At 38.2% G+C, this 27,613-nt stretch overlaps 1 protein-coding gene across 2 annotated transcripts in view; it reads right to left on the bottom strand.

The window, feature by feature from the left end:
* Positions 1 to 26,827, bottom strand: part of LOC149083029 (tumor protein p53-inducible protein 11-like) — a 35,711-nt gene extending 8,884 nt beyond the window's left edge. Inside the window, exons 1-2 of one of the 2 annotated variants that reach the window (XM_089236127.1) lie at positions 26,714 to 26,827; positions 16,788 to 17,761 (exon numbers count right to left, since the gene is read on the bottom strand). In XM_089236127.1, the coding sequence (XP_089092253.1) occupies positions 16,788 to 16,909 (122 nt within the window). In that variant the 5' untranslated portion in view covers positions 16,910 to 17,761; positions 26,714 to 26,827. Of the gene's footprint in view, positions 1 to 4,267; positions 4,519 to 16,787; positions 17,762 to 26,713 lie in introns of those variants that run through there. The other variant, XM_089236128.1, reaches the window with a different exon arrangement.
* Positions 26,828 to 27,613: the final 786 nt, after the last annotated feature.

Raw genomic sequence — 27,613 nt, forward strand, 5'->3', positions numbered from 1 at the left:
ATACATGACTATTACATGAACTGCTCCTCGTCCACTCACTTCTAGAGGTCACCAGGCTAAAACATTGACAGTCTTTAACCCCTTAACAGAGAGGAACTAAAGCTAGAGACCACAGTAAAGATTCAACAACGTCGAGAAACATTCAGCTATTAGCGTATGAAAGGGAGAACCTCACACGAATAGAGAAAAGCCATCTTCCCAGAGGTAGAGGCTTGATTTACAACTACGGAATAAGGCGTTGAGTTCAGAATATGCAAATACTGCAACGCCCTCTTTTGAAAATTTCTCCCCCTTGATGTTTTTCGAAAACAAGTATTTTGCTTAACCCTAACGGCACCGACGATGTATCTTCACCCTACTTGATGCCTTTGATTTCGGCAATTCCGAGATATCTTGCTATCTTAAAATCCTTTTATTACGACATTAACGAGATCAGATACGTTGAGTTGTGAGGTGGTTTTGTTCGCAAACGTGTTTCCCATACACCAACCTGTCAGATTAACTGCCTATGGACGGAGCCAGCTTTTGTCCGAAGTTTGATAACAGAAGAAGAGAGGGGGGAGAGGCGGGGTTTCTTTCTTTCCCTTGGGGTAGTATAGAAATATGCATACAGTATCAAAAAAAATTGAGAGTTTCTCTTCCTCGGTTGTTTTATTATTCTTGGAATCGGGGAATATGGGAAAAACACACACTATCATCTGCAACAAATTGGGGAAAAATAATCTTCGTTTAAAAAAGTGAGGAATTTTGCAGAGGGTTTTGTGATTTACGCAGTTAAAATGCAGATCAGGGGAAAGATCAAGTTCCTCAAGCGTACCCCCCCCCCCCCACACACTTCTTATTGACGAGCGGCTTAGGTTTTCTGAACACCGTTCAGCGGTGGTAAAAAAAGAAACGAACAGAATGCTCGATTTCATTCTTAAGAAGGTGTCTTCGTGTTCTCCTAAAGTGATTATTTCACTTTTCCGGGGCTTAGTTCGTCTTGGACTCGAGTACGCCATAAGGGTTTGGAGACCTTGAGCGGGTGCAGAGAAGAGCTACGCGTGCTCTGGTTGGTATACATGGCTTGAGCTATGAAGAGAGACTTGATTTCTTGAATATGTTTACATTAGAAGGACGCAGTTGGCGGGGATATTATCGAAGTGTTCAAAATTTTCAACGGGATGGATAGGATTGGCCATAAAATATTAATACGCCGTGAATCGACTGCTTCGACAAGTTGGACACCAGTATCGTTTAGTAAAGGATAACTCCAGGTTGTGGTTGGTGTCGCACGGAATTTTCCTCTAATAGTGTTGTGAATAAACGGAACAGTTTACCCCGGGGGTCGTGAATTCTAACACAATTGACACGTTTAAAAAGAAATACGATAAACATGCGGGGACAAATCGAGAAGCTATCCATACGTAGATAAGACACCCATATTTTATGGGCATTGTATTATATTTAATCATGTATACACATAGATTTTAGTTTATATAATGACACTTTTAATTGGGTTGTGCTTATATGGCGTCCATATTTGTTATGGACAAATTTTTTGTAGCCACTTCATTAGGCATTTTGTCTGTTGTGGCCTTGTATTTGTATATAAATACGTATTTGTATTTATTCTAAAAATCCATTGAATTGGATGAATACATACTGTCATCCTCATCAAACTTCGCTTTTCCCGGCATGCCAGTAATGGGCCAGACAACAGCTTTCAAAAAGCTGGTGTTCCCCAAGTTTTACGGCATGCCTGCTAATGCAGGGAAATACGGTATATGGTACTCAAGAGAGAAAGAACACGAACAAGCACAACTCTGACAACATAAATACGTTTGGGCCGCACATATTGGGACACACATTCTGGCATGTACCGATTCATTAGAAATTCCGCAGAAGAATGTATACGGTTAAATAGAAGTAGTTGTATGAGGGATAGGTGACTAGGTGGGGAAGGGGCGGCTCAACTAATATTTTTGCCCTTTATTTCCTAAATGTTAACTGAGATAACAGTTTCGGCGATTTATCGCTAGTACCTAAACTACTACAACTGCTCCTAAACCGTACATGCACCTCGTCCACATTCCTCTACGGAATTTCTAACGAATTGGTGCATGTTGGAATGTGCGTGTTGTAAACTAAACGTGAGAAGTTTGTTACTGTGTAAGGCTTGTTATGTGTAGTGCTGCTATCAAAATTTTTCTAACTATGAGTGAAGTGCAATGATTGAATAATTCTACCGTTGTGGGCCTGTTGCTCTCTGTGACGAGACTTTTTAAAGAGGAGAGAATGCTTCAACTGCATATAATACAAATTTGTTGCCAAAAGTTTTTGTATGTTCCATCGACATGGATTTTCTTTAACTGTACATGCTCGAAATAGCATTGTACTCCACTACGTTTCTTCTGGGAACTATGGCGTTCTACTACTTCAGAGAGCGCTGGAATGCGTTCTACTATTCCAAATGAGACAAAAAATTTGTACTAAAGAAAATTAAAATGATGCGCTTGTCATTTACCAAATTAAAAAAAAAACAAAAATCGTATATAGGTGGCGCTGGAGCACTTATATAAATGATTGATATGTAACACTAAAACTGATCAATGTGTACTCTCTTTCATTTTGAACAATGTGCTCTAACCCTTAACAAGCGTGGTGGGGTCAATTTGATCCCATGCATTCTTCATCTTGCCACCCCTTTTAAAAGAAATGTATCTGGACCATCTTATTTTCACTACCTTTCAAGCTAGTTGCTTACACGTGTTTATGATGTTATTTCAAATTTATGCTGTTATTCTACTTTTTCTTCCCTCTATATCATTGATCAAAGTTTCCGTGGGGTCAAAATGACCCCGCCAAACCACTTGCGTAAGTCTTTTTTTTGTCTGGCGGCAGGAGTGTTCAGATTGCAATGGCGTATCGGAAGAGCGCCAGTTTTTACGATAACGGTTTTAAATCAGTGTTGAAACATCGGATATTTGAGGTGATGATGAGGATGTTGTTGTTAGTGAATGGTACGCAAGATCTGTGTGATCAACATGTCATGGTGTTGCTTGCAAGTACCGTGTTTCCGACATATTAATAGAACAAGACTAATTTTGGTGCTTGTGAAAATATAGTAAATATTATTTTAATTTGCAAATTTTATTTTCGGAATTTATTTTAGTCACATCTGTTCAGTTTTTAATCTTGAAAATTGCGTTCAAAAAATTTAATATATAATTAAAAAGAAAAATTTTAAAGTCATGTATCTCTACATTTTTTTTCGAATAAGTCTTAATGAAATAAATTTTTTGGGAAAATAATTAAAGAAATTCGAAAAATTATTTAGTCAATTAATTGACAGATGAATACAGGCATGTGAAATACCCATTGCTTTTATGAATACTTTTTTGTTACTTTTTAAAATGCATTAATACTTGCTGGATTCAAAATGATTCGACGACACCAGTTACGCACAGAATTACAATTTTCATAACGCCAGTTAAGGGCTAATCACACAAGCAAGACAGCATTTGATGTATGTTTTGGATATTTCGGATGACTCACTACGTTCAGCTGTGGGAAATATGGTTTTGCGATTAAAGCCGATTGTTCAGTATGAAGGAGTTATTGATAAGTTAACGCAGGAAATATCAATACAGTAGAATCTCTTTATAACGGACTAATAGGAATAATGAAAATATGGTTTATAACAAAATTCTTATAGGGGTGCAATGCTACAGGGTGTACATCAATCAAAGTACAGTAGTTTGCTGTAAAGAGTGTTTAGTATATCTATATATATAAAATTGATTTTCTGTCTGTCTGTGTGTATATGTTCTCTATACATCTCAGCCACCTCGTTGGGCATTTTGCCTGTTGTGGCGTTGTATTTGTATTTAGTGCTACATATATTAAACATTTGTATGTGTAAGCATATTCAATATTTATATGAGTGCTCTAGCATCACCTACCGACATATTTATGTACTATTTTTCAGTTAATATAATATGTCATATTATGACAAGCGCATCATTTGAATTAAATTGTCTGTAGTACGAATTTTGTCTCAATTGGAGCAGTAGAACGCACTCCAGAGCTCTCTGAAGTAAGAAACTTATTTATCGCGAACCCTGTATGTTCCCTTCGGAATTCCAATGATTAATATGAGTTTTACTTGAATGTCAAGGATAAAAAAAAACTGTTTAAAAACTATCAATCCGAATGAGGATGAAAAAAATAAATAAAATGAAATAAACGCGCAAGAGAGTAAAAAGGAAAATAGTGGAAAACTTACGTGTTAGTCGCCGTCATTTAACTTTCGAGCAACACGTGTGTTTCACGATAGAAATCACCGACTCCGAAAAAAACTCGATTCGTTCAACGCCATTCAGCAAAACGCGTTCAATACATTGTCCCCCAATCGTATAAACTGCGGAACATGTAACATTTAGGTAAAAATTGATAAACCGTGAATGCGGTTTGTATCGTGTCGAGAGAGAGAGAATCGGTTTCTGTGTTTTGATGGACAGAGCGCGTGAATATGACAGAAGACGAGCGTCGAGCATGAGCGCGTTGTCTGCTCAGTGCGCGCGCAATCTCCGCTCAAGATCACCTTTTTTTTCTTTTCTATTTTTTTTCTACAGAGAATAACACCAAAAAAATTTTCAGAGCGAAAAAAAAAGGAAATCCTTTAATGATAAAAAAAACAAGCGCGACTATCATATGAAACATCTTAATTTGAAACATCCATTACATCCCTTACCTTCTTAAAAGCTCTTAACATATGGCGCGGAATAAAAGAAGACAACATTCGTGTATGCGATGTACGATTCAAAAAGAAAAGGGTATGAGATAATGTGCAATGCTTTCCGTGTGTGGGAATTTCGATCCGATTTACATTCAACGAATTTATTAGTCATTGTCCAGGCTCGACATTTTACGGCTCTTTGAATCAGAGGTTCTCGACCGGAAGCCGCAGGATATTCTTATGGAGGCCCGCGGGTGAAAATCAAGTAATAGTGCAACCATGGCGGATGATTAATTGGGCGGGCCACTTGAAGACCTGTTAAAGGAACACAGATGTGAAGCATTTAACTGAAATAAAGCAACAAAAATGTGACTTTTTTTTTTTTTAGAATTGTAGAAATACCAATAGAACCCCCATAAGAGACAGGCTGGCGAGGTGCAGAGATCTTCTTTATTTATACAACTTTTGTACACCAAAAATGTACTAAAGAGTCAATTTAAGAAATACAAAGGGGCTAACTCCTAGATGTGAGGGGCCTTGGTTCAAGGATCGTCGCAAGAAAAATTGTAGTCCAAAGGGGGCGCATGGACGAAAAAAGCTAAGAAACACTTGTCTAAATTATTCTTGTGTATGTTTTTATTGGAACGAGACAATAATATATTAATAAATTTTAACTAAACTTGGTATTAATTCGGGGTGAAGTGTAGTATGCAATGTATTTTGACAATGTTTTACAGCTTGTAGCTGTAAGGAGGGAGGCCATGAGATTCACTGAGAAAAACACTGGCGAGTTTTTTTGTGTGGAATTGGTAGTTGAAGAGTGATTCTTTTCTCCAAAGAAGATCGAAATTGTAAGTCTCTGTCTGTTGTAATTTCCAGTACCGATACAAATTTTCTTAATAAGTCGATTTTTCCCATTTCTCTACTATAACGCTACTTTGTCTTTAATGGTGAAAAAAAGGTGAATTTCAACAATTTTTCAGCAAAAGTTCACCAGGAACCGTGACTCTCCAAGGAAAAAAAAAATTTCCGCTGAACCATCGCCAAATAAGAAATCGCCCAATGTTGAAAGAATCTGATGACAAGCCAGCAGTGAAAGGAGGGTTTCAGTGGCTACTGCTTGGTTTGCTAGATAGATTTTTGACTTATTAAGAATGAACGTTGAACTTGTGTATATTGTACGGAGATTACCGATTTGAATGGTAATTTTCGAAAGGGTGCTTTCACAAAATTGACTCATCGAGTGGAGTGGGTGACGTATTATCAAGATTTTAATAACATCAGAACCCCATAGGGGACAATTGGGATTTCCAAAAAGTGGCCCTGTAAGCAGAGTGACGCGTTGCCCGGGTGATGCACTAACGAGGTTTGACTGTAAATGGGGCAAAATACCTGTTCAGACCAGTAAAAATTAATCAGGAGAAATAGTTAGCGCACTGGTAAAAAATAAATACTTGCTCGACCTGCTGATGGCTAAGACAGAAATAAAAACTAATGTAGAGACACACATACTGCAATATTTAATTAAATTTAATACTATCTAGAGGTCATATTATTTGGGCGGACCGGTAGGAAATTCTCACCGATCGGCACTGGTGCACGGACCAGAAGAACACTGTCCTAGAATGTAAATGTTACGGTAAATGTGATAATTATATATAATAACCGGTTCTTAAGCATATTCGCCGAGCATTTTGGTAAGTTTGATAAATGTATCACTTTTACCAACGATTATGCATAGTACTCAAGCGTCGCGTACTTGATAAACATGATAACTCGTATTATATGATATACTATGCAATGATAATTCACACATGTAGTGTATCATCAAATCGGGGACAAATTATATTCATCCCACATACTAAACTCATTTGGAGTCTTTTTTATATTTATCATGTTCACCAATTATACTAGGATATTATGCATAGTCACAGATTAAGGCGATAAATTTCAAGTATTTATCAAATTACGAACGACACTTGGTTATCATGCATAACACCGGTAAAAGTGATAATGTTTTCAGTATTGATCAGATTTACCGGCGACGCGTGGATATTACGCATATTCTCCGGTAAATAAATTTATTAAACTTACCAAGACGATTGGTAAGTATGCATAATTACCGAGTATTTGTATAACAACTGATTTACCATATTTACCATAACATATATAAGAAAAAGGTCGCTATAGGTGTCAGATAATCGAAACCACAAGAGCGACTGCCCCTCTACATAAAAAAGGTAGAAGAAAATGATATCTTTTCCTCTCCCTAGCTCAATTTCCAGCCCAATCTTTCGATCTTCAGTGGGCGCGAGACTATAATTTAAAAATAATAATAAAAATTCTACAAAACAAGAGATTTCGCCGAGGAAACGTGGAAGTCCATTTTCGTTGTCACAGCGGAAGGTCGCTCTTCTATTTTCATCCATATTGAAAGGAAAACGGATGCAACCATTTCATACTCTATTCCGCATATACTACATACAGTATGTACTACGGCCAAATTGAAGGGAAGACGTGAGAAAATAATACAACGAGGCTATAATATAAAAACGAAAAATGAAAAGCAGGATGTTCAACGATGGATGAACCTATCCATAGGAGGAAAAAAGAAAGAAACACAAAAGTGTCTGTGCGCACGTGTTGGACGTATCAACAACTACTACTACTACGAGCATCTTGAGGATGTTCACTAAATTCTTGTCGTGTTTCGCTTGACAAGTAAAGCGTCCGACGTTCAAAAGAAGTAAAAAGTAGTTTCATTTTAAACTCCGTCAATATAATATAGTTTATCTTCTTTCCTTAAAAAGGTTTTTTTCTTTTCTTGTGAATCCATAAATGCATGCATTCGTTTATAAGTGCTTTTCCTCCCCCTTTTTAAAACGAATATGTTTTATCTGAAATCGATGTTTTTGAGTTGAAATGCAGTTACGCGACGGGCTCTGGATCCAATTGTACGAAGATGTCAAATCTATAACTTGGTATTAGTGTTCTTTCTTGTGCCGTACGTCACTTCGACATTTTTTTGAAGACATCATTACAGCCTACACACGTTCCACACGTCGCGGCAATTCTAAAAATAACGGGTCCCTATCGTTTCCTGATCGAGAATCGTAGGTTAGTGTTTGATTGAAAGGGATAGAGCTAAGGTATTTTTGTTGGAATTTTTTCTGGGTGGAATACGTTATCTTGGATTTGAAGGTTTCAACAACTTTAGTACCTAATATGACATTTCAAATAATGGTTAGGGGAGATCGAGGATAGTTGTCACACTTTTTTTACATTTCAGTTAATTTCGGGTATGCAATTCAAACAAATCTTTTTGTATCCAAATATTTGATATATCTTCATTAAGTCTGAAGAATTGGCGTGTACTAGAGCTTTTAGCGCGAACACAAAAAAAAAAAAAAACATTCTGTGGAATACTAATTTTTAATAATTTCTTATTGAGTGTGACAACCAAGCCTGTACAAGGGACAAGTTGCCAGACCATGGGGTTAGTTGTCGCACAGAAACATAAATAATTATGTTCACTTATTATAAAACATAAAATGATAAAACTAAATAAGCTTTATAAAATTTATCATGATTTTATTATCAATCTGCTCATCAAAATGGGGGGGGGAAGGTTGAAATAACTGATTACTTAGGTTTATATCGTTTTTTTTTTATAATGTGTATCCCACTTCTTTTACTTGCTGCATTCGAAAATTATGAATTTTGGCTATTGTGACATAAGCCGCTTGTACACATTGGCATTTTATCAGAAAATGGGCGGGGGAGGGGGTTTGTACAATGGGTCCCGTACCACACAGAGTGAAATAAGAAATGCACATGAGGAACATGCAACATTTTAAGTAGATAAATTCAAGGGCCTCTAGAAACAAAAGGCTCGGCCACGTGCCCCTAGACTCGCTTTTGAAAACAACTCAATGAGGGCACGTATCAGAATATTCTCAGAAATTACAATTTATCAGGCTACACTGAAATAATGTTAACGAATTCACTATAATATAGTGCTATTCTTTCATTATACATACATATTGAAAGAAATCAACCAAGTCAAGGCAAACTAACACATTGTAGTTCCCTTTGGAGGGAGGGGGTAAGCTGACACATGAGACAACTAGCCTCAAATCCAGAAGGCTAAAAACTTAATCCAACAACAACTTTTTTAATCACTTTACAATCACGTGCGTAATATTACATCCAAACACCAGTGGAATGAATTCAAACAAGTTCTGTGTTTTCTTGCCCCCCCCGTTCTCCCCCCCCCCCCACCTTCGCGAAGCTTTATGGTAACCCTTGTTTTTTCTTTCCTTCCTGTTTTTCTTTCCACACGTATAATGCATCTTTCTATACATGTAAGAGTGAAAGAGAACGCGGAGGGTGAGGGAGTGTCCTTTATGAGTCCTTAAAAGAGAACTCTGAAAAAAAATATCCTATCTACCTTATCTATTATAATTTTTTTATTTTATATATTTTTTCTTTCCCCCTTCTTCCTTTTTCTAACGTGGGATTAGGTTAGAACAAGATTACCAGATTTATCACTGATTCGTCAAATACAGATAATCCAAATTTCTTCTCAAAACCTTGTACGTGTAGATTAAGAAATTTTGATTAACTTAACAAATTTCCTCTGTTAACCAAAATGGTTAACAAGGGAAGTTTGCAATTATGCAAAATAATAGCTTATACATTAATTTATAACAGACATATACTCAATAAAATCCATTAATAAAGGCATAGGCGGAGATAGACTTGGAAGTCTGGACGGCACTATGATGATGTCAATTCATATATACATTTATACATTAGATCAGTCGACTCCCCCTTTGACACTGGGGGGGCATATCTCCGCCCATGAATAAAGGCATATACTTGGAAATAAAATAAAACTGAGACAATGAAAAATTATTATTCTAGTTAAAATTCAGAAAAAATCAGCAGATGAATACTGTGCAGAAGAATCCCTTTAACTATAGACGAACAAACTGTATCCTTATGGGCAGTGAGCCCCATCTATGCTTTAAGAAATAATGCGTTTAAAATTTTTACTTTTTCTGTTGGTAATGGGTCTAAAGTAGTCTGCTGGAATGAAATGCCATTTGCGTAATAATTATATCTTAGAATCTAGAGCATCTAAAACGCGCTTCTATTTAACTCGAGGAATATGATGACCAAAAGAAATGAATCGGAAGCCATTATCTTTCTCAAATTTTATTGCCTTCATATTAAAGCTACGGAAAATAATGATTCTGCGAATAATGACTCCGCATTCAGAAAAAATAACGCCAGCAAAAAAAAAGAGGAAGCATTTTAAGTATGCCTTGCTTATTAAACGACTCAGATCATTCTATCGATTCAGGGTATGTGATAGAATTCAATCGAATCTCTTCGAAGTTTGAAAAAAAAATAATACGCGAAATTCAGTCCGTTATCACTGTGTCAGTCGCGAGGTTCGAATCGGGACTTTCATTACGCGAATCCACACAATGACAGTCACTTCCCCCTCCCCTCCTCCCCACAACAACAACTGAAGGCAGTTCAAGACGACAGACACGCTCAAGCGGAAAAGATATGAATATATCCCATCTTTTACGGTGACGAAGGTTTGCAATCCAGTTAAGTTCAACATTTAACTCAGTGGTTAGATGTTGAACTTAACTGGATTTCTATATACCAGAGGGGATATAGAATACTTCTATCCCTCTCTCAGATTTCAAGCCTTTCGTGCTTAAAGTACTCCCTGGAAAGGGGTGGGATGCTTGCAAATGTCAAGAAAGGAGGTTTGAGAATTTCTAGCGATGAGGAGAAGGCTCGCAAATATAGAAACACGTATGAAGTCTAGAAAAAATTCTCCATGTACCGGAGGTGTTTGTATCACCTATACTAGAAATGCGTGAGAGATTTGCGTATTCTAATAGGAATGCGTACGAATTTTGTGTACTTTCTGATACACTGTGTCATTGCCCTTCACTCATTGCGCACACTTTTGAATGACCCATCGCGGTTTCCAGGGGATACGCGTACCACAGGTGGTAAGGTGAAACCACTTATCAACACAGAAATCATTACTACTACTGCTACTTAACCGTGCATGCATCTCGTACACATTCCTCTACAGAATTACTAACGAATCGGCGCATGCCAGAATGTGTGTTCTGTGTATATGTGTGAGCCCTAATGTAGGGGTTATCAAGCGTCCTCCTTTTTGATGTCATTTTAAGCGTGCTCCTACGTTTCGGAAAATTCGACCTTTTTGTCCTCCTTTTCAGGGGTTTCCGGAATAATTTTTATTTTTTTCTGGAGAAATTTTTTTTACACTAATATGAGTGAGCGTTTTCTTGTTCTTTTTTTTTTTTTTTTTCATACATGCATTCACCAATAGCCACCGAAATTCTCAGATTTTTTTCTTGTTTCTGCTATTTTAGCAGTTCTGTTTTAGAGTTTCGAAAAATTATTGTTGTGGCTAGTTTTATTGGTCAAAACAGTGGCGCCATCTATTGTGGAAATTGAGATAAGTGACGTCACTAAGACTATCTGGTAACCCTGGTCTACTAAATTTATGTTGTCGAGTTGCGCTTGTTTCGTGTTCGTGCTGCCATCTGCCTTCCATTTTCTAAAGTAGGGGGTGGAAATGCTTGAATTTTCATGTTGCGTCAGTATCGTGTTGTAGGTCCGCCTGCTCTCTGCAGAGAGACTTAAGAAAACATTACTGTAAGTGATTGCAATTGATTTGTATTGATTTCACCCCTTCACGTACAAGCTTTTGGCAATAATGTGGAAGATTTTTGCAGTTCAACGGGATAAATCTGGTAACTTTGTCCTAACCTAACCGCAGGTTAGAAAAAAGGAGGAAGAGGAAATAAAAATAGAAAAAAGAAATGAAGAGAAAGTAAACGGGAAAAAAGAGAGAGAAAAAAAATCACAGTATAATTGATAAGTAGATAATAGAGTATAAAGCAGATTTCTCTTTTGCCCCTCACCCTACGTGTTCTCTTTCGCTCTTACGTGTATACAGTAGAAAGCTACATTACATGCAAGGGAGAAATCACTAACAGGAGTATAAAAAAACGGGGAGGAAAAAATACAACTGTGGTTCATAGGGTTACAATAAAGCTTCCCGATGGGGAGGACAGACGAAAGAAAGCACAAAGAACTGGACTGAATTTATTCCACTGATATGTGGACGAAATACTTCGTCTGTGATCGTAAAGGGGTTAAAAAATGATTGCATCAGTTCCTCGATAACAGCATAAAAAAAAAAAAAAATCGAAACAGGCATCCAAAGACATGCAAACCAAAATGGCTACACTCTGCTCTCTGATCTAGTTGTTTTATTTTTCTTCCTTTTTTTAAACGCAGTCAACAAAAAATGATGAAACAGCTAAAGTCTGAAATATGTTATGTAAGATTTGTTGTGGCTTCTTTTCCATTATGATTGAAATTTTCAATTCCGGAGCCCAAGAAGACCGTCATTCACATCCGACTTTGCTCCGGTCTCCATTGAGGATGAATGTCTTAAATGTAGCGAAAATATTTTGTAACGGTTTGGCTGGACCACAGCAGCTTTTTAGCCCACAATTTTCTGATCTCGAAAGAGCTCTAGCTTTTGCTCACAAGTAAATCTCCTGCCCTATTCGTCACACAATGCCTTCCGAATTCGATTCCATCCATATCTGAAAAGGTAACCAGAGAACCCATTCCTATCTCAGTCTCTATCTCGAATTACCCTGAAAATCGATTCGAATCGCGCGATTACTCTTTCCATAACGAATGAATGCATTGTGAAGATTTCGTTTGTGTTTCGGTACATGCGAAACCACAAAAGAAGATGTCTTTGTTCTCGAATTTCGGGAAATTCGATGTCGCGGGCAAGTGGTTTCCACAATGGCCGCCTTATGAGTAAGCCAGCTGGTGCTGGCAAAATATTTGCATAATGTTTCTTTGTTCCTGATGATGACGACGACCACCAGAAATTAAAAAAGGCATCATTAAAATAGTTTCCTTGTGCGACGAAAGAAGTAGTTTTTTTTCTGCCGAATATTTAGTCATTGTTAACACTAGAAGGGCCGGACTATGAGTTACACCTAAAAGAGCCGCTGGCAGTCATTTTGACCGCTGCTGCTTCTTTTTAGTGCAATATATTGAATCACACTAAATTTTTGCAATAACAAACAACAAGCATTATCCCACATGGTCAACTTGTTAATTTTGAAGAAATGTGCCTTTTCTTAAACATACAGGGTGTCAATAAAATGACTTTCCAACTATAAATATGAAAATTTAGAGGGCAACTGTGGACAAGATTTACCATGAAAAGAAGATAGATAAACATTGCATCGTATATTGCTCCATTTTGATTAACGTATACATTTTTATATGTACATCACGGTCTTTTTTTTATTCACTTTATTTAGTTGCTCGCGCACGCTGTGGATACTGTATATTATTACGCCACTGTAAATTTACACTATCGAGGAAAAACTAGGCCGCTCTTAAAATTTTATTCCACAAATCAACTTATGGAGAATATTCAATTAAAGAAAATGCATCTTTATTTTTCTTTAATGTAAATAAAACTCGGGGGGGGGGGGGATAAAGCAGAGAGTTTCCACATCACTCTCCGTATTTGCCCATTTTTGATTGACGTTGCTTTTTGCACAACCCTTCGTTAAAAGAAAGAGATTCAAATAATTTTAGTACAAATTTTCATATGAAACAACCATTTTTGTAATTTGAAAGGTTTAATTTTTACATAAAAATTGGTTTTTAAAATTTGTTTAGGAAATTGAATTTTTAGAAATTTTATCCCCATTTGCGGTTTGGAATTTTTTTTTTTTTCGACCTGATGAAAAACAGAAATAATTTTTCTTTAATTCAAAAAAAAGTTATTTCCTGGGTTTTATTTTTTCGTCATATCCTCTTCGCTTCAGAGGATATGGCAAAATTCACTTTTTTAATGGTTTTAAATGGTTTTGAATGATTTTTCTTTCCACGTTAAGGCTTGAGGTATCCGTAAGGGTACCTAACTCAACTGGTCATAGTAAAAATATAGACCCAAATTAATTAATTAAACAATTATTTTTTAAAGGGCATTTTGACGTACAATAAACACAAATCAATCAAAAATATTTTTTTAGTAGTCAGTTTTGGTTCGGGTTAGGACAGATCAGGTTTCATGAGGTTTCCCGTAATCATAATCATTAGTTATTTTAATTTAATGTTATTTAGTTTGTGTTAATTAAATTTGACTCAATGAAAACTTACATTTGTTAACAAGAAATACATACTAATAACGTGCCATGTTTTTAAACTTCTCACGTATGTTACTCAAGTAACCGGTAATCATATGAAAACTGTGTGCAATTTGGCCAAGAATTGAAAGAGTGGTTAAAAGTGGGTTGGTATGTGGTTGGATATGGATATGTAAATTACCTTCACCACATACAAATTTATTCCCATTCAGCATATTGTATAGATTGTTTCGCCACGAGGATCTCTCAGGTTCTTCGCCGAGGACTTGATGCGCGTAAACCTACAAGAAGGAGGAATTGAGAGCGAAGAAACGGTTTTATTTACAGCAACTAGAATTCCTGCTAAAACTACAGCAGTCTTTCGAAAACACGTCTTCTCTCTTCGAATTATTCAGCCCGAGTTCACAGAGTCTCGCTCTTCTATTCGCATGCCACGTACCTTACATGCGTTAACAAGAATTTTTAAAAGTATACTTCGTAACGTTATATACAGAGTGCATAGGAAAGTTCCTTTATCCAGGAATAACTAACGAACCGTTGATCCTAGAAGCATACTTTCAGTTGGAAATATTATCGAAATAACGTATGGGCCTCAGGTACGTCATTCATATTGCAAGCGGTTGAATAGTTATCAAAATTTGAAAAACAAATACTTTTTATTTGGTCACCCGGTCCTAAAAAACTCAATTAAAAAGTCGTTGCCCTGACAAAAAAAAGGACGGGGGTGACCAAATGAAAAATATTTCTCTTATTTCAATAACTATACAACCCCTAACAATATGAACGATGTATCTGAGGTCTACACGTTATTTAGATAATTTTTCTTTAATTGGAAATATGCTTCTTGGATCAACGGTTCACGAGTTATTCCAGGATAAGGGAGACTTTTCTATGCACCCTATTATATAACCCAACATTTCAAATAGAAGATTTCTGCAGTCGCCGATTAGATAAGGAATCTGGTTATATATTGTAGAGTATCACAGCTGATTCCGGTATCTAAACTCCGCACAGTTTTTTTGGTCATTTTGTCCCAAACAGTGTGTTTCAAACCTGTGATGAGCGTACTCTGAGAGATACGTGACGGGCCATTCGAGTGGTACACCACAAAAATTACGAAAAAACAAAAGAGAAAAAAGTGCAAACATTAGTTATTGCATAATATTTCTGTGATGCAAAATTTTTCCACACGTTTTTGAGGGTACACGAGCCTTCTGAACATTTCTGGGGGAACCCAAACCTCTCATTCATTTTTTTGGGAGTACACTAGGCTGCTACACATTTATGGAGATATACAAGCCTCCTACTCATTTTTAGAGGTATAACAGCCTTCATGCATTTCTGAGGATAAGAATATCTCCAACTCATTTCTGCGGGTATTTGAGCATTCTACTAATTTCTGGGAAAACACGTCTCTTACTCAGGGTACTTAGCGTATACTAGCCTGCTACACATTTATGGAGATATCAGTCTCCTACTCATTTGTAGAGGTATAAATGTTTTCATGCATTTTTTTTTGGGGATAAGTCAGCGTACTAAAGTAGAGCCCCTTGATAACGGACACCCACGAGACCAAAACTTTTATCCGCTAATGGGGCCCACGATGCAAAGAAACCTCGTTTATGCTACGTTTGGCTTCGGTCGCAATTGGTTCCTGATAATTTTAATGTTAAAATGCATATTGTGTGTGTGTTATTGTAAAAATGACACACTGGTGGTTAAGCATAACAGCCAATTGCCTCGATAAAGGAAGGTAGATTGAAATCATTACATTTATCATTTTTACCGGCGATAATACGTAATTCTCAAATTAAGTAGGAAATTCTGATAAATATATGGGCAAACCTTTCTTTCCTCTTCTCTTCATTAAACCAACTAATTATTTTTTTTTCCCGTAAATGATGCGTGCACTGCACGTATTTTCCAATAAAATGTAAAATAAGTGTGAAGAGAAGATTGAAACACGTGTTCATGACAATTTTATCAGTCTTCTAATGTTGGCTTTCTTCACAAGTATCCACAAACAACTAACACACACACACACATTACTATTCAAATTCACCATCCTTGACCGCAGTCCAGAATGGTGTTCAAGACAAATCAATACGACTTCGGATTGAACATAATTTTAGTTGAATATGATAAATTATCGGTATATGACAAAAAAATAATAATAAATTAGAATTTTGAAAAAAATTAGTTTGCCTGATTTTGCTGTCCGCTAACAGGGAGTGAAATAAATTAGAGCCCTATTCCACGGGACCGGGAATAGGGAGTATAAATATAAAGAGTATATAAGAGTATCCGTTATGAGAGGTTCCACTGTACTGATTTCCCAAACTGCAAGAGATTTCTACTCCTTTCTGGGAATACGCAAGCCTCTTACTTAGGGTACTTGGAAGTACACTAGCCTACTACGCATTTATGGAGATATGCAAGCCTCCTACTCATTTATAGAAGTATATAAGAGCCTTTTATTTATATGCATTTCTGGAGATACCAAGCCATCCTACTCAATCACCCTAAGCTAGGGTACACAAGCTTCCCATAAAATTCTTGAGATATGCAGGCTTGCTACGCGTTTCTGAAGATATTCAAGCCTCGTACTCACATCCAGGTGGAAATGCAAGGTTTGGTACAATCGATATTGGACAATTCTCAAACTAAGCATTGATTGTCAGGTGCAACGAGGTTCACGTGGCAAAATCCGAAATATTCGTAAATTCTCGCATACTTCGGACAAAGAACATCACCGTTTTGCGAAACGGCCAGACTTCGGATATTGGACATAAAGTGTTAGAGCTTACCTTTCAAGTCTCGGGGGGTGATACATCCTGTGAGCGACACTCGGTGGTTTCCTCGCGGGTGATTCACTCTGGCGGGTCTCTGGAGACGGATCTCTTAAATTTGCTGCGTCTTCTCTCTTCATTCTATTCTTTCTTGTCTTTCAAGTTGGTCGCTGAACTCAAGTATTTTTTATAGGGGAGCAGCAATACTATTCTTGTTGACGCGGAATCGATTGACGAACAAGTTGAAAAAACAAACAAGTTCTTATCTTTCTCCGAAGGGTTCTTGGATCGGAATTCAAATACGAGTGATTTGCTGATTTTGCCGATTTTTTCCTTTTTTCACAATCGACAGACTTTCTATTTTTCCAGCTAAATTACGGCTTCGGTGCCTTTTTTATTTCCACATAAATTTTGCGTTTCTTCAGAGTGGCTTATTATTTATTTGACTTGTTCCGAGACAAGCAGGAAGCGATCGCTTCGGCGCAACAAATTCTTGTCGTCAATTTTCTCGTAAATTCGAATCCGGCTCCGAAATTCCGGCGAGGTATTTATTTCTTCCAATTGAAGTCGTCGAATAGATATCACTAGAAATTCTGGAACAGTGATATTAAGCCTTTGCAATTAATTTCCCATGTCAACCATAGGAGAGAGAGAAAAAAATGCCTGCAGCATGTTCTCAAGTCTACTCGAAATATCGTCACTGGAGGTCTCCTCCGATGCGTCGATCCACGATAAAAAAAGATAACTACAATTCGATTATTTCTACAGTGTATTCGCCAGCATTTTCCCTGATGCTTTCCAAAGTCTACAGAAAAGTTAAATTAAAAATAGTCTCTCCAGCCCGAGGTTGTTGAATGGATAGAGTTGTTTTGACGCGAACATTTCCTTGACTTCAGCAACGCGATCGTGAGTCTTTTCGTGGAAAAGATTCTTTTGTAAGTCAAAAAACGATCGCTGTCATCTCGAGGCAAAAAGGTGAGGGGGCGTTGAATCTGAAAATTAATAAATGAAATGAGTTTTGATGAATAACATATTCATTAAATGATTCAGAGAATTTAATTTATTTCATGTGAAAATTGTTTCGTTTAAATGCAGATACGGGGTATTTCCGTGAAGTTGTGTGGATAGGACAGTGGTTTCCAGTCGATTGTACATGTAACAACCCTTCTATTGTGGGAAGGGGGAAGACGTTGCTGGTTATTTTCCCACGTACCTCTGAATGGCTATTAGGTTGGTGCGCTAATCCTTCGGTGTGGGACTCCCTGCGGTAGCAATATTTTTCTGTGGTCATGTCTCCATTTCTGTTGTACTCCTGTGTCAGGAAAGTTTCCGACAAGGACGAACCGAGTATCGAACTCGTGATACCTGTAAACATCCTTTGGTAATTTGAGCGAATATGTTATTGACCTAGGCTACCGCGCCTAGGTGTCTAAACAACGCCAAAGAGCCATGCTGGTAGATCACAGCAAAGAAAGACCAAAAAGCCGTGGTAAATATGAGAATAGAGCAGCTGGTTAATAATGGCTAAGTAGAGTAAAGGCACCGACGGTGAATGATAACTAAGAAAGGTGGCGGAGGGGGGGGGTGCCTGTTAATGATGCGTAAAGTAAGTCAAGGGAGGGGCCTACTGTTCAATTCTGGTCAAGTGAAGCCAGGTATAGTCCTCCTACCACGAGATGAGATTTGGCTACGGCACGTCATGTCACGTCAAACGATTCTATTTTATCCTAGAGGGTCATGCCAATCGTGAAAGCTCAGTCACTGATGAACTTTTCTCGATGTGCAATCGTTTTACCAAAAAAAATAGAATAAAATCATCCGACGTGACGTGACATGACGCAGCGAAAATTCATCTCGTGGTCGGAGGACTATAGTCACTACTTTACCACACATCGATTCCGGTCATACCACCGTACGGCAATTTCCAACCTGTTGAGTTGAGTGAAAAATGAAGGCGCCATCTATCGGTGGTCAGCCCCGGATCAGTAGGTAAAGAACCTGTCTTTCGAAGTTCTTTCTCCAGATTCAAGCCGCTGACGCTGATGGTAACCTTCATGGTGCAAGACGAGCATCTAACCACTGCACCACTCGGGAGCGCCAGGTAGTTACTGGTAAGGAGATGGCATTCAAGTATTACGAAAGAAGATTTACAGCCATTTTTGACCTCCCTCCCCCCTTGTCAGCAAAAGTCAGCAAAACACTGACTCCCCCCCCCCCCCTCCGTCAGCAAAATTTCGTCAGCAGCTTAGAATATTTCATATCTTCAAAAAAGGGTGGTTGATGAGTTCAGCAACCTTCAAACCCACACTCCCACCTTGTCATCAAAAGTCACCAAATCCGAAACCCCTCCCCCCTCGATGCTGACGTAATACTTGAATGACCCCTAACTGATAGATAGATAAGTAAGACACAACAGCTGTGTATAAATGTAACTTTCTTATGACAACAAGGGCTGATTCATGATGTCTAAATAAAGAAAGTTTGCAGGTAAACGAATACTTAGGTAATGGCATCTGGATTAAATGATACCCAAGTAAGGTAACGCAGCTGCCGATAAATCACGGCTAAAGTAAGGACACCATGGTTAAAATGAGGATGCAAGTAGGGCAAGGAAGTTGCAGATGAATGACGTGGCAAGGTCGTTACTGGTAAATGATGGCTAGGGTAAAGTCGCCGGGGTTAAATAATGGCTGAGCTAGGCAAGGCAGAACTGCCAGTAAATTATGGCTAAGGCAAGGGCGCGACGAGTGAATGATGGCTAGGGTAATGATGTGGTGGCCGAGTGGTCATAGTCACGGGACTCGCATCACGAGTGCCCGGTTTCAAACTCCACCGCCGCCATGGTGGTCGGCTAAAATTGGTTTTCTGTGGTTCCCAACGTCGAGGAGCAAATGTGACTCGATCTCCCCGTTAAAAAGTCTCCCCGCAGAGAGCAGCAGGCCTACTAACTTCACGGAAGATTCACTATACATATATACACACATTCCAACATGTACCAATTCGTTAGAAGTTCCGCAGAGGAATATGAACAAGGTGTATGTCTGGTTTAGTAGTAGGGTAAGGATGCCTCGAATAAATGATGGTCGAGTAAGGCAAGAGAGCTGTGATTAATCATGGTTGAGGCAAGGGTGCCACGATTTATGAATAATGGCTACTACTACTAAACCAGACATGCACCTCGTCAATATTCCTCTGCGGAACTTCTAACGAATTGGTACATGTTGGAATGTGTGTGTACGTATTGCGCATGAACCTTTCGTGAAGTTTGTTTCTGTGCAATGCTTGTTATGTGTAGTGCACTCTGCAATGAATTTTTTCAAACTATGAGTTTTTTCTCAACTCATAGTGAGGGAAGTGTAATGAATGAATAATTATACCGTTGTGTAGGACTGCTGCTCTCTGCGGCGAGACTTTTTAACGGGAAAATCGGCTCGCATTCGTGCCACGAAGCTGGGAACCGCAGAAAACCAACTTCAGCCGACTACCACTGTGGTGACGGTATATGAACAATGGCTAGGGTAAGGACGCCGCGCCGTTGTAAAATGATGGCTGAGTTAGGCAAGGGAGTTGCAGATGAATCAACTCTTTTAACGAGTAAATTATGGTAAATTATGACTAGGGGGTAAAGACGCCGGGGTTGAATGATTGTCAAGTCTGGCAAAAGAGCTGCAGGGGAATCATGCTAGTGGCCTACGAATGAAAAATGGCTAGGGTAAGGACCCCCGTAGTTGGCTTAGTTAGGCAAGTTAGTTGCAGATGAATCACAGCCATATAGTAAATGATGGTAGGGGTAAGAGCATCATGGTTAAATGATGGTCAAGTAGGGCAAGACAAAAGTAGGGCAAGACAACTGTCAATAAATTATGGCTATAATAAGAACGTGTGGGTATATGATGGTCGAGTAAGGCAAGGCAACTTCCGGTAAATCATGGCTATGGTAAGGACACCGTGGTTTAATGATGGTCAAGTAAGGCAAGGGAGCTGATGCTGAATTCTGGTAAGGGCAAGGCCATTGTGGGCATGTCATATAACATATCCGCTTCGACCGAGGTCATGCGGAAATTACTGAAACTATCACTACGATTATAATTACGGTCTTGATTCAACAATCTTAATCCAAGATAATAAAAGAGATTATAAATGAAACAAATAACTCTTGATGTACAGTGTGACACTTTAAAGGAAATCAAATAGTCATATTCAGTTACTGTGTGGCACATATCTTCGTGTTTTTGATGATACACATTTACAGTGAAAATTGAGCCCTTATCTATTCCCGCTATTAATGCCAATATCTGGCACATAGAGAAACTGCTTTTCCTAAAACTTCTGCAACAAATTGCTAGACTCTTCTTTTGAAAAGTTCCATGGTTTCCCCTCCTGCGCAGGTCTGGCGTAAAGGTTCTGCTGGTTCCAGTATGCACATTGGACGAGGAAATATTCTTATTCGGCATTTCGAGGGTGACGGAAGACACAGGAACTGTCTCTTTGTTATACCATCCTTGATAATATAGTATATCACCATGATCCAAGGGTGCACAACCTCCAGCCCACGAGCCAAATGGGGGTTTCCATCTTGCCCGCGAAAGATGCTTCGGTAAAAAAAATATCGATATACACAACACAATAGATACTTAGGCTGGCCATATTTTCTTCTTAAAAATACGGGGAAATTATTGCAAAAAGAAAAAAAAACAGTCAAAGGCAAGCAAAATTTCCAATTAATGCCAAAAAATTTTCACGTCACAGGCAAGCCAAGTTGCGAATTACAAGCAAAACAATTGTCAAAGACAAGTAGAGTTGTCGTCTATCAATACAATCGGTGAAATTCCCGCTAGAGGCGGAAAATAGAGGGCAAGTCGCAATGGGTGAAAATGTAATTAAAGTATATGTCGACAAATATTTGAGATTGAATATATTTATATGACTATAATTATGATAGCCATAAAATTATGACAATATAATGTATACGTAATGAAAAAAAAACTTATAATGGTTTCAAAAATTCAAGTGTGTTGGGAAAAAACGGGACATTTCATGAAAAAAAGTTTTGACGGCCAAAATTACGAGAATGTCCCGTTCAATATAGGTCATATGGTCACGTTCCCATGTGTATAAAAGTTTTTTGCTCGCGAGCGGCAGAAATAATACATACCTGTACCACGGACTAAAAAGGTTGTGTGCCTTTGATCTAGGGAGTAGTAGTTAAATGAAATCTAGATATAAGAGCACCGTGGTTAAATGATGCTAACTCCGCGCACTGGCAGTTGAGAATTGATTGAGCGGGGGGGTAACATGTCAAATTATCAGACAAAGCTCTCTGTACAGCGTTAACTAGGCTTGGGATTGCAGAAATGATAGGGTTTTAAGAAGACGATATATTTCTCTCGGGATTCCAGAAAGGGGGGGGGGGATTTCAGGAAGACGTGATATTCCGAAATTGCCGAAATGTGTGATGAGGAAGCTTGGGATTTTCGCTGTAAGGGTTAAGGTATCCGATTACGTTGAAAACGCCCTTTTGGAAGAAAATATCGATATTTATACATATTTTTTGTTTTTTATGAAAGCCCCCCCCCCCGTTTATAATTAATTAATAGCCTTTGTTTTGTTTATATGAATTATAACATCAACTTCAGAGTTGGGTTTCTGCATACAAGTAAATCCGTGAATACAAACGTTAAACTTGTTTTACGAAGAATGCAATTTTTGGCATTTTACTTGAGTTTGAAACATGATTTCTAGAAAATCTATTCGCTGTGCCATTACAAAATTTTAATATGATACTTTTAAGATAATCAAGAATAAAATCTGAGTTCAATCACATGCATTTGTCTAATTACAGCGTTTTATATGCAATGGTATGTAGAATGAAATTTCAAATAGTTCACTCGTACATCTACAGATTTGAGTATAACTTATGAGCATAACATAAAATCCTTTAAATTTTGTTTCGTAACGTGCATCATTACTGGCTGAATGTACAATGCAAATAACGAAACATTCCATTCACCGAATTTTTCGCAATCGTGTTTCGAATATTACATGGATTTTGCTTAAAATCTATATATATAAAATTGATTTTCTGTGTGTGTGTCTGTGTGTGTGTGTGTGTGTGTGTATGTTCTCTATACAAATCTACAATTTTAGATCGATCGTCGCCAAATTTTGCATATATACCAAATGGGACCCGACTTGAACGACAGGCTACTTTAAAATTTCGCCAGACCAGGGCAAATGCCCTAAACGGGCAAAAAACTGTCCGGCAACAATGGTTTTTGGGTCTCAACAATCACTTTCCGAACGTTTACTTTGGTTACCGTGGTTCCCTAGCAATGCGTTTCCGACCTGTATATGCCTTTACAACGGTTTGTCACTTCTTTAATCCTGTTAGTATATGTATAATAGTTTATGCCTTTATAATGGTTTGCCACATTTTCAATATACTCTCAGTAATGAGGCTTTTTGAATAGACGTCATAATCATCATCAGCATCGCTTTGAGAGTCAGGAAAAGGGTGATCCTCATAGAAATCAGTGCTAAAATTGTCGATTTTACTGTAGAAATGCGGAAATTAGTGAGAATTTCCGCCCCATCAATAATTTTAAAAATTGTATTGAATTCTCGATTTTTAAAATATTCAGTTCGCTTAGAGATATACGAAGCCCAGGAGATTAAATCCGAAGTAATTAGCCAAACCTATACTTTTGAGTTGGATATTCGAGCAATATCATTGATTTCATTTATATCTTCTCAAGTATGAAAATTAATGTCTCCATATTGTCTCTTTTGATATTTATTTGCATAAATTCATGTGGGTTAGGATATTTTAAAATTAGTTATGAGCCCGTGAAAAGTGCATCGAAAAAATTCCACAGCTTTAACTAAGGATTTTTGGAAGCTGGAACAGACACATGGATAACTTGAAGTTCGGGGGGGGGGATCGAAATACCTAGCGCCCCTTAAAAAAAGAAAAATATACATTCATTTCTACGTTTCTGTGTAAATCTATATTTGTTTATTTCATGAATCGCGCAGGTCGCCATATTGGTTAACTTGGACACGGGTTTAATGTCCCTCAAGAAAAAGAGAGGGAGATATCACGTGATCCAAAAAAGCCTCATTGAAGAAAACCCGGGCAGCGCCGGGTATTATAGCTAGTTTGACATAAAAATGAGTTTTTCATAGAAAATGGCATAAGCAGTTCGAAATTCATTACTTTTTTCACCATTTTGAGACACTTTATATCAAAAAATATTATCAAAGTTCATTCCGGTACCATTTTAAAGAAAAGTGACAAGAAAGATAGTCCTTAAGTAAGGCACCAGAAAGCCTTTTCCATTCTATACCAAAGCCGCTTGTAAGTTGTAACTCTTAATGCAGCTTTGTTCTATACCGAGCAAAATCACGGTCTATCGCCATCGGATGCAATTCACTACCGTTCTAAGAACATCTTTACGGTCACCATCCTCTAAATCTGTGTTTCTTAACCTTTTTTGCCCATGCCCCCTCCTCCCACACCGTCACCCAGGAGCAAGATCCTCTACGCTCATTGAATCAAGAGTTTTGTGTAAGTTCTTGTGAAAAATTTTATGAATAAATTCCGGACCCCTGGGCTGGAATCCATTGAGTTTCTGTTGTACGGGTTCTATGCAGGGATGTCTCAAAATCTTGGGACCATGGGCATGACCTTTTTAGGAGCGTCATGGGCTTCCCCCACTAAGAAAGTGATTTTTTCTCGTGACCCCCCTAACTGACTGAATGTGCCTGCCTATCTATTTAGATGCTTAATGTCGAAATCTTCAATCGATTCTCATTGTCGTGAGGACCTCCGCCCCTCTTACTCTCTTACTCGATGCTCGCGGTCCGTATCCGGGTGGGCTCATGCGTTAAGACGGCACTGTCCCTGGTCTAAGGTATGTTCTAGGGCAGTGTTTCTTAACCTTTTTTTTTGCCCGTGGCCCCCTTGGAAGCATATTTTTTTCTCGGGGCTCCCCCGTCTTACCCAGAGTCTTCAACCCTTAGCAAGATCCTTTATACGTATTGAATTGCTTTTCCGTGAATTCATACTGAATGAAAATTTTGCAAATAAGATTGGTCTCCAGACCTCTTGGCATAGAATTTATTGAGCTCCCCGCTAATTCGAGTTCTATTCAGGACCGTCTCAACATCATGGGCCCCCATCAGACAAACTGATGCTATGGTAGTCCCATACTTAGCTAGAAATAAACAGCCGACATATTTCCTACTTATTTTCAAAATTTATACATTGTACTATACAAAACATCATAAGGTGGGGTCACTTATGGACATGAGACCTCTGGGCATGACCCCCTCACAAGAGTGGGACTGACAGAGCTGCAGCTCGGGCCTGATATAGTTTTCATCATTTTTTGTTTTTCACACTATGATTTAATATAGAGGAAGGGTCTGCGAAAGATCAGGCCGGGACCCTGCGAAAAACCCCATTCTACGGAACCTGCTGCAAAATGTAGGTGGTGAGGTTCGGGTGGGTCCTTGCCCTAAGACAGACCCTGTTTTATGGGTGGTTTTGTTGGATTTTGTAACTGTATATAGTCACTAATATAAAAGCTTTATTTCTTCACGCCTTAATTTTTCTTCTCAGCTCTCTGCAGCCCTCCAAACCACCTGTCATGGCCCCTTTCTCCATTTTCTTCTGTGGCCCGCTTGAAATATCCCAATACCACTAGGGGGGCCACAAGGCCCCCGGTTGAGAACCACTGTTCTAGGGGGGCCTCTGTACTTGGTCTTTGCTTTCACATCTGTATCTTTTGTCACCTCTCTATGGTCCCTTTACCACCTGTCACGAGTCCTCCTTTCACTTGATATTTCTCCCGTGGCCCCCAGAATATTCCAGTACCACAAGGGGGCGGCCATATGACCCCGGGTTGAGAAACACTGCCCTAAATCATCAAATACATTTTTCGGAAATCAACTAACTTTTATGCATCAATTTTTTTTTTTCAAAATGTTTCTTTTGACTCTTATAGCGGCAATCCCGAGATATCGCGTCTAACTTGATCTGCTTTATTTCAACAATCCCGAAATATTTCGGGTTCATCAAACGCTCTCAAAAAGGCAACCCCGATCCCAGATACTAATGTAAAATTTTCTTCTTCTGATAACACGTCCTGTCACGGTGGGGGGAGGGATCAGCTTTTGTTCAAAGTCAGATTATAAAAGGGGAGATAGAGGATGTTTTTCTTTTCCCTTCGAGGTAGTATTGGACTTTTGCGTTCAGCAAAAATAACGGAAAAATAGGTTTTTTTTTTCTCCGCTTCTTTTTTTTATTATAAATTACTATTTCGTTGGGGGGGGGAGAGAAGCATTTATCCGCTCACGCCCAATCGAAAAAAAATATTTTCTTCTCGGTGAATAGGTGGCAATTTCTAGAAGGTTTGGTGATTTCTACTGTGGCAAATATAATGCAAATCGAGAAATTTCAAAAACCGCTTAAAAGGTCAATATCTTATAGTATAATGTCATTTTCGATTTCATTCAGTGCTTTAATTCAGCGATAAATTATTTTACAAAAAATCGGAAGAAAAATCCCTTCAAAATTTCGAAAAACCCGCCCTGTTTAATCAACTTCCCTTAAGTCCTAGTTTCGGTTTCGATCTCAGTTGGGATAGAAATAACATTAATCTATTCATTCGGAAAAAAGGGACTTTACATTATTTAAAATAAGAATAATTAGCAAATAAAGATAAATAGGGAAATGAAATGGAAACCAATTAGAAAAGAAACCAAAACGAAGTAAAAATTAATTAAATGCAATTATTAACTCTTCATCGAATATAAGAATATAAAATCCATCAATTAATTTCAAAAAGTTTTAAAAAGAATATAGAAAACGTATAAGTAATAGAAAAAGATCGGTTAATTAATTAATTAATTAATTAATCGACCGGTTAATAATCACTCACCCGCAGCGGAAAGAGCAGACGACGACTTCTAGCAGACGACCGAACGAAATACTTTTTTCACGTTCGAGTACGAGATGAGGAGGAGGAAGAAGAGTAGAGAGCACGTCTTAATCGATGACGTCACAGAGATCCGGTCGCCATGGCAACCAAGATTTCCCTTTCACTATGTGTGTCCCTCCTTTCTTCCCTTCCCAACTTTTTACGGTGCCGAAGAATTTCTCCCGGCCTCTTACGTCACATAAATAAATAAATAAATATGGATAAATCATGTTGTGTCATAATTGGTGTCGCACATGAAACGGACGTGTTTATTTGTTGTTTCCGTATACACCTAACGAGAGAGAAGAGAAAATGACGGGGTTTTTTTTTTTCCGGCCGTGTTGATTATTTTCGACAGCTCATCGGATATTCGATATTTTTTGCTACGATTGCGAGATTTTTCGGAATGCCATTATATAACGATAATACGACACCGACGTCAATGCCGTTCGCCGACGTCAACGTCTATAGATGAGGAGGATACCAACATTAATATCAACGGTGATGTCGCGTTACGTTATTATGTATGTATACATTTTTTGTCGTAGAAATGGAGAAGAGAGGAAACATCGATTTTAGTTCGGTGAGAATCGCGTTAACTGCTAATTAATTGAGCTATCGTATTCAGAAAAAGGGAAAAATCGTTTGGTGTTAGCTCCGGGTCCTTTATTGTAGTCTGATATTAATTAAGACACTCGTGGGAATGTTAATTAATTAACTACTGAAATTCGATCAACTGGTGAAGGGAATATGAACAGGAAAACAAACCGAAGGATAGAGTCGAGGAGAACGATAGGAAACGCTCCACGTTCAGAGATGGACATGCATGTTCATTATCATCATAAGATGGTTATAATGTTA

Source organism: Pholcus phalangioides, unplaced genomic scaffold, assembly GCF_987345545.1.
Source record: "Pholcus phalangioides strain wild (caught in Gottingen) unplaced genomic scaffold, Ppha-v1.0 ptg000009l_1, whole genome shotgun sequence".
Classification (NCBI taxonomy): Eukaryota; Metazoa; Arthropoda; class Arachnida; order Araneae; family Pholcidae; genus Pholcus; species Pholcus phalangioides.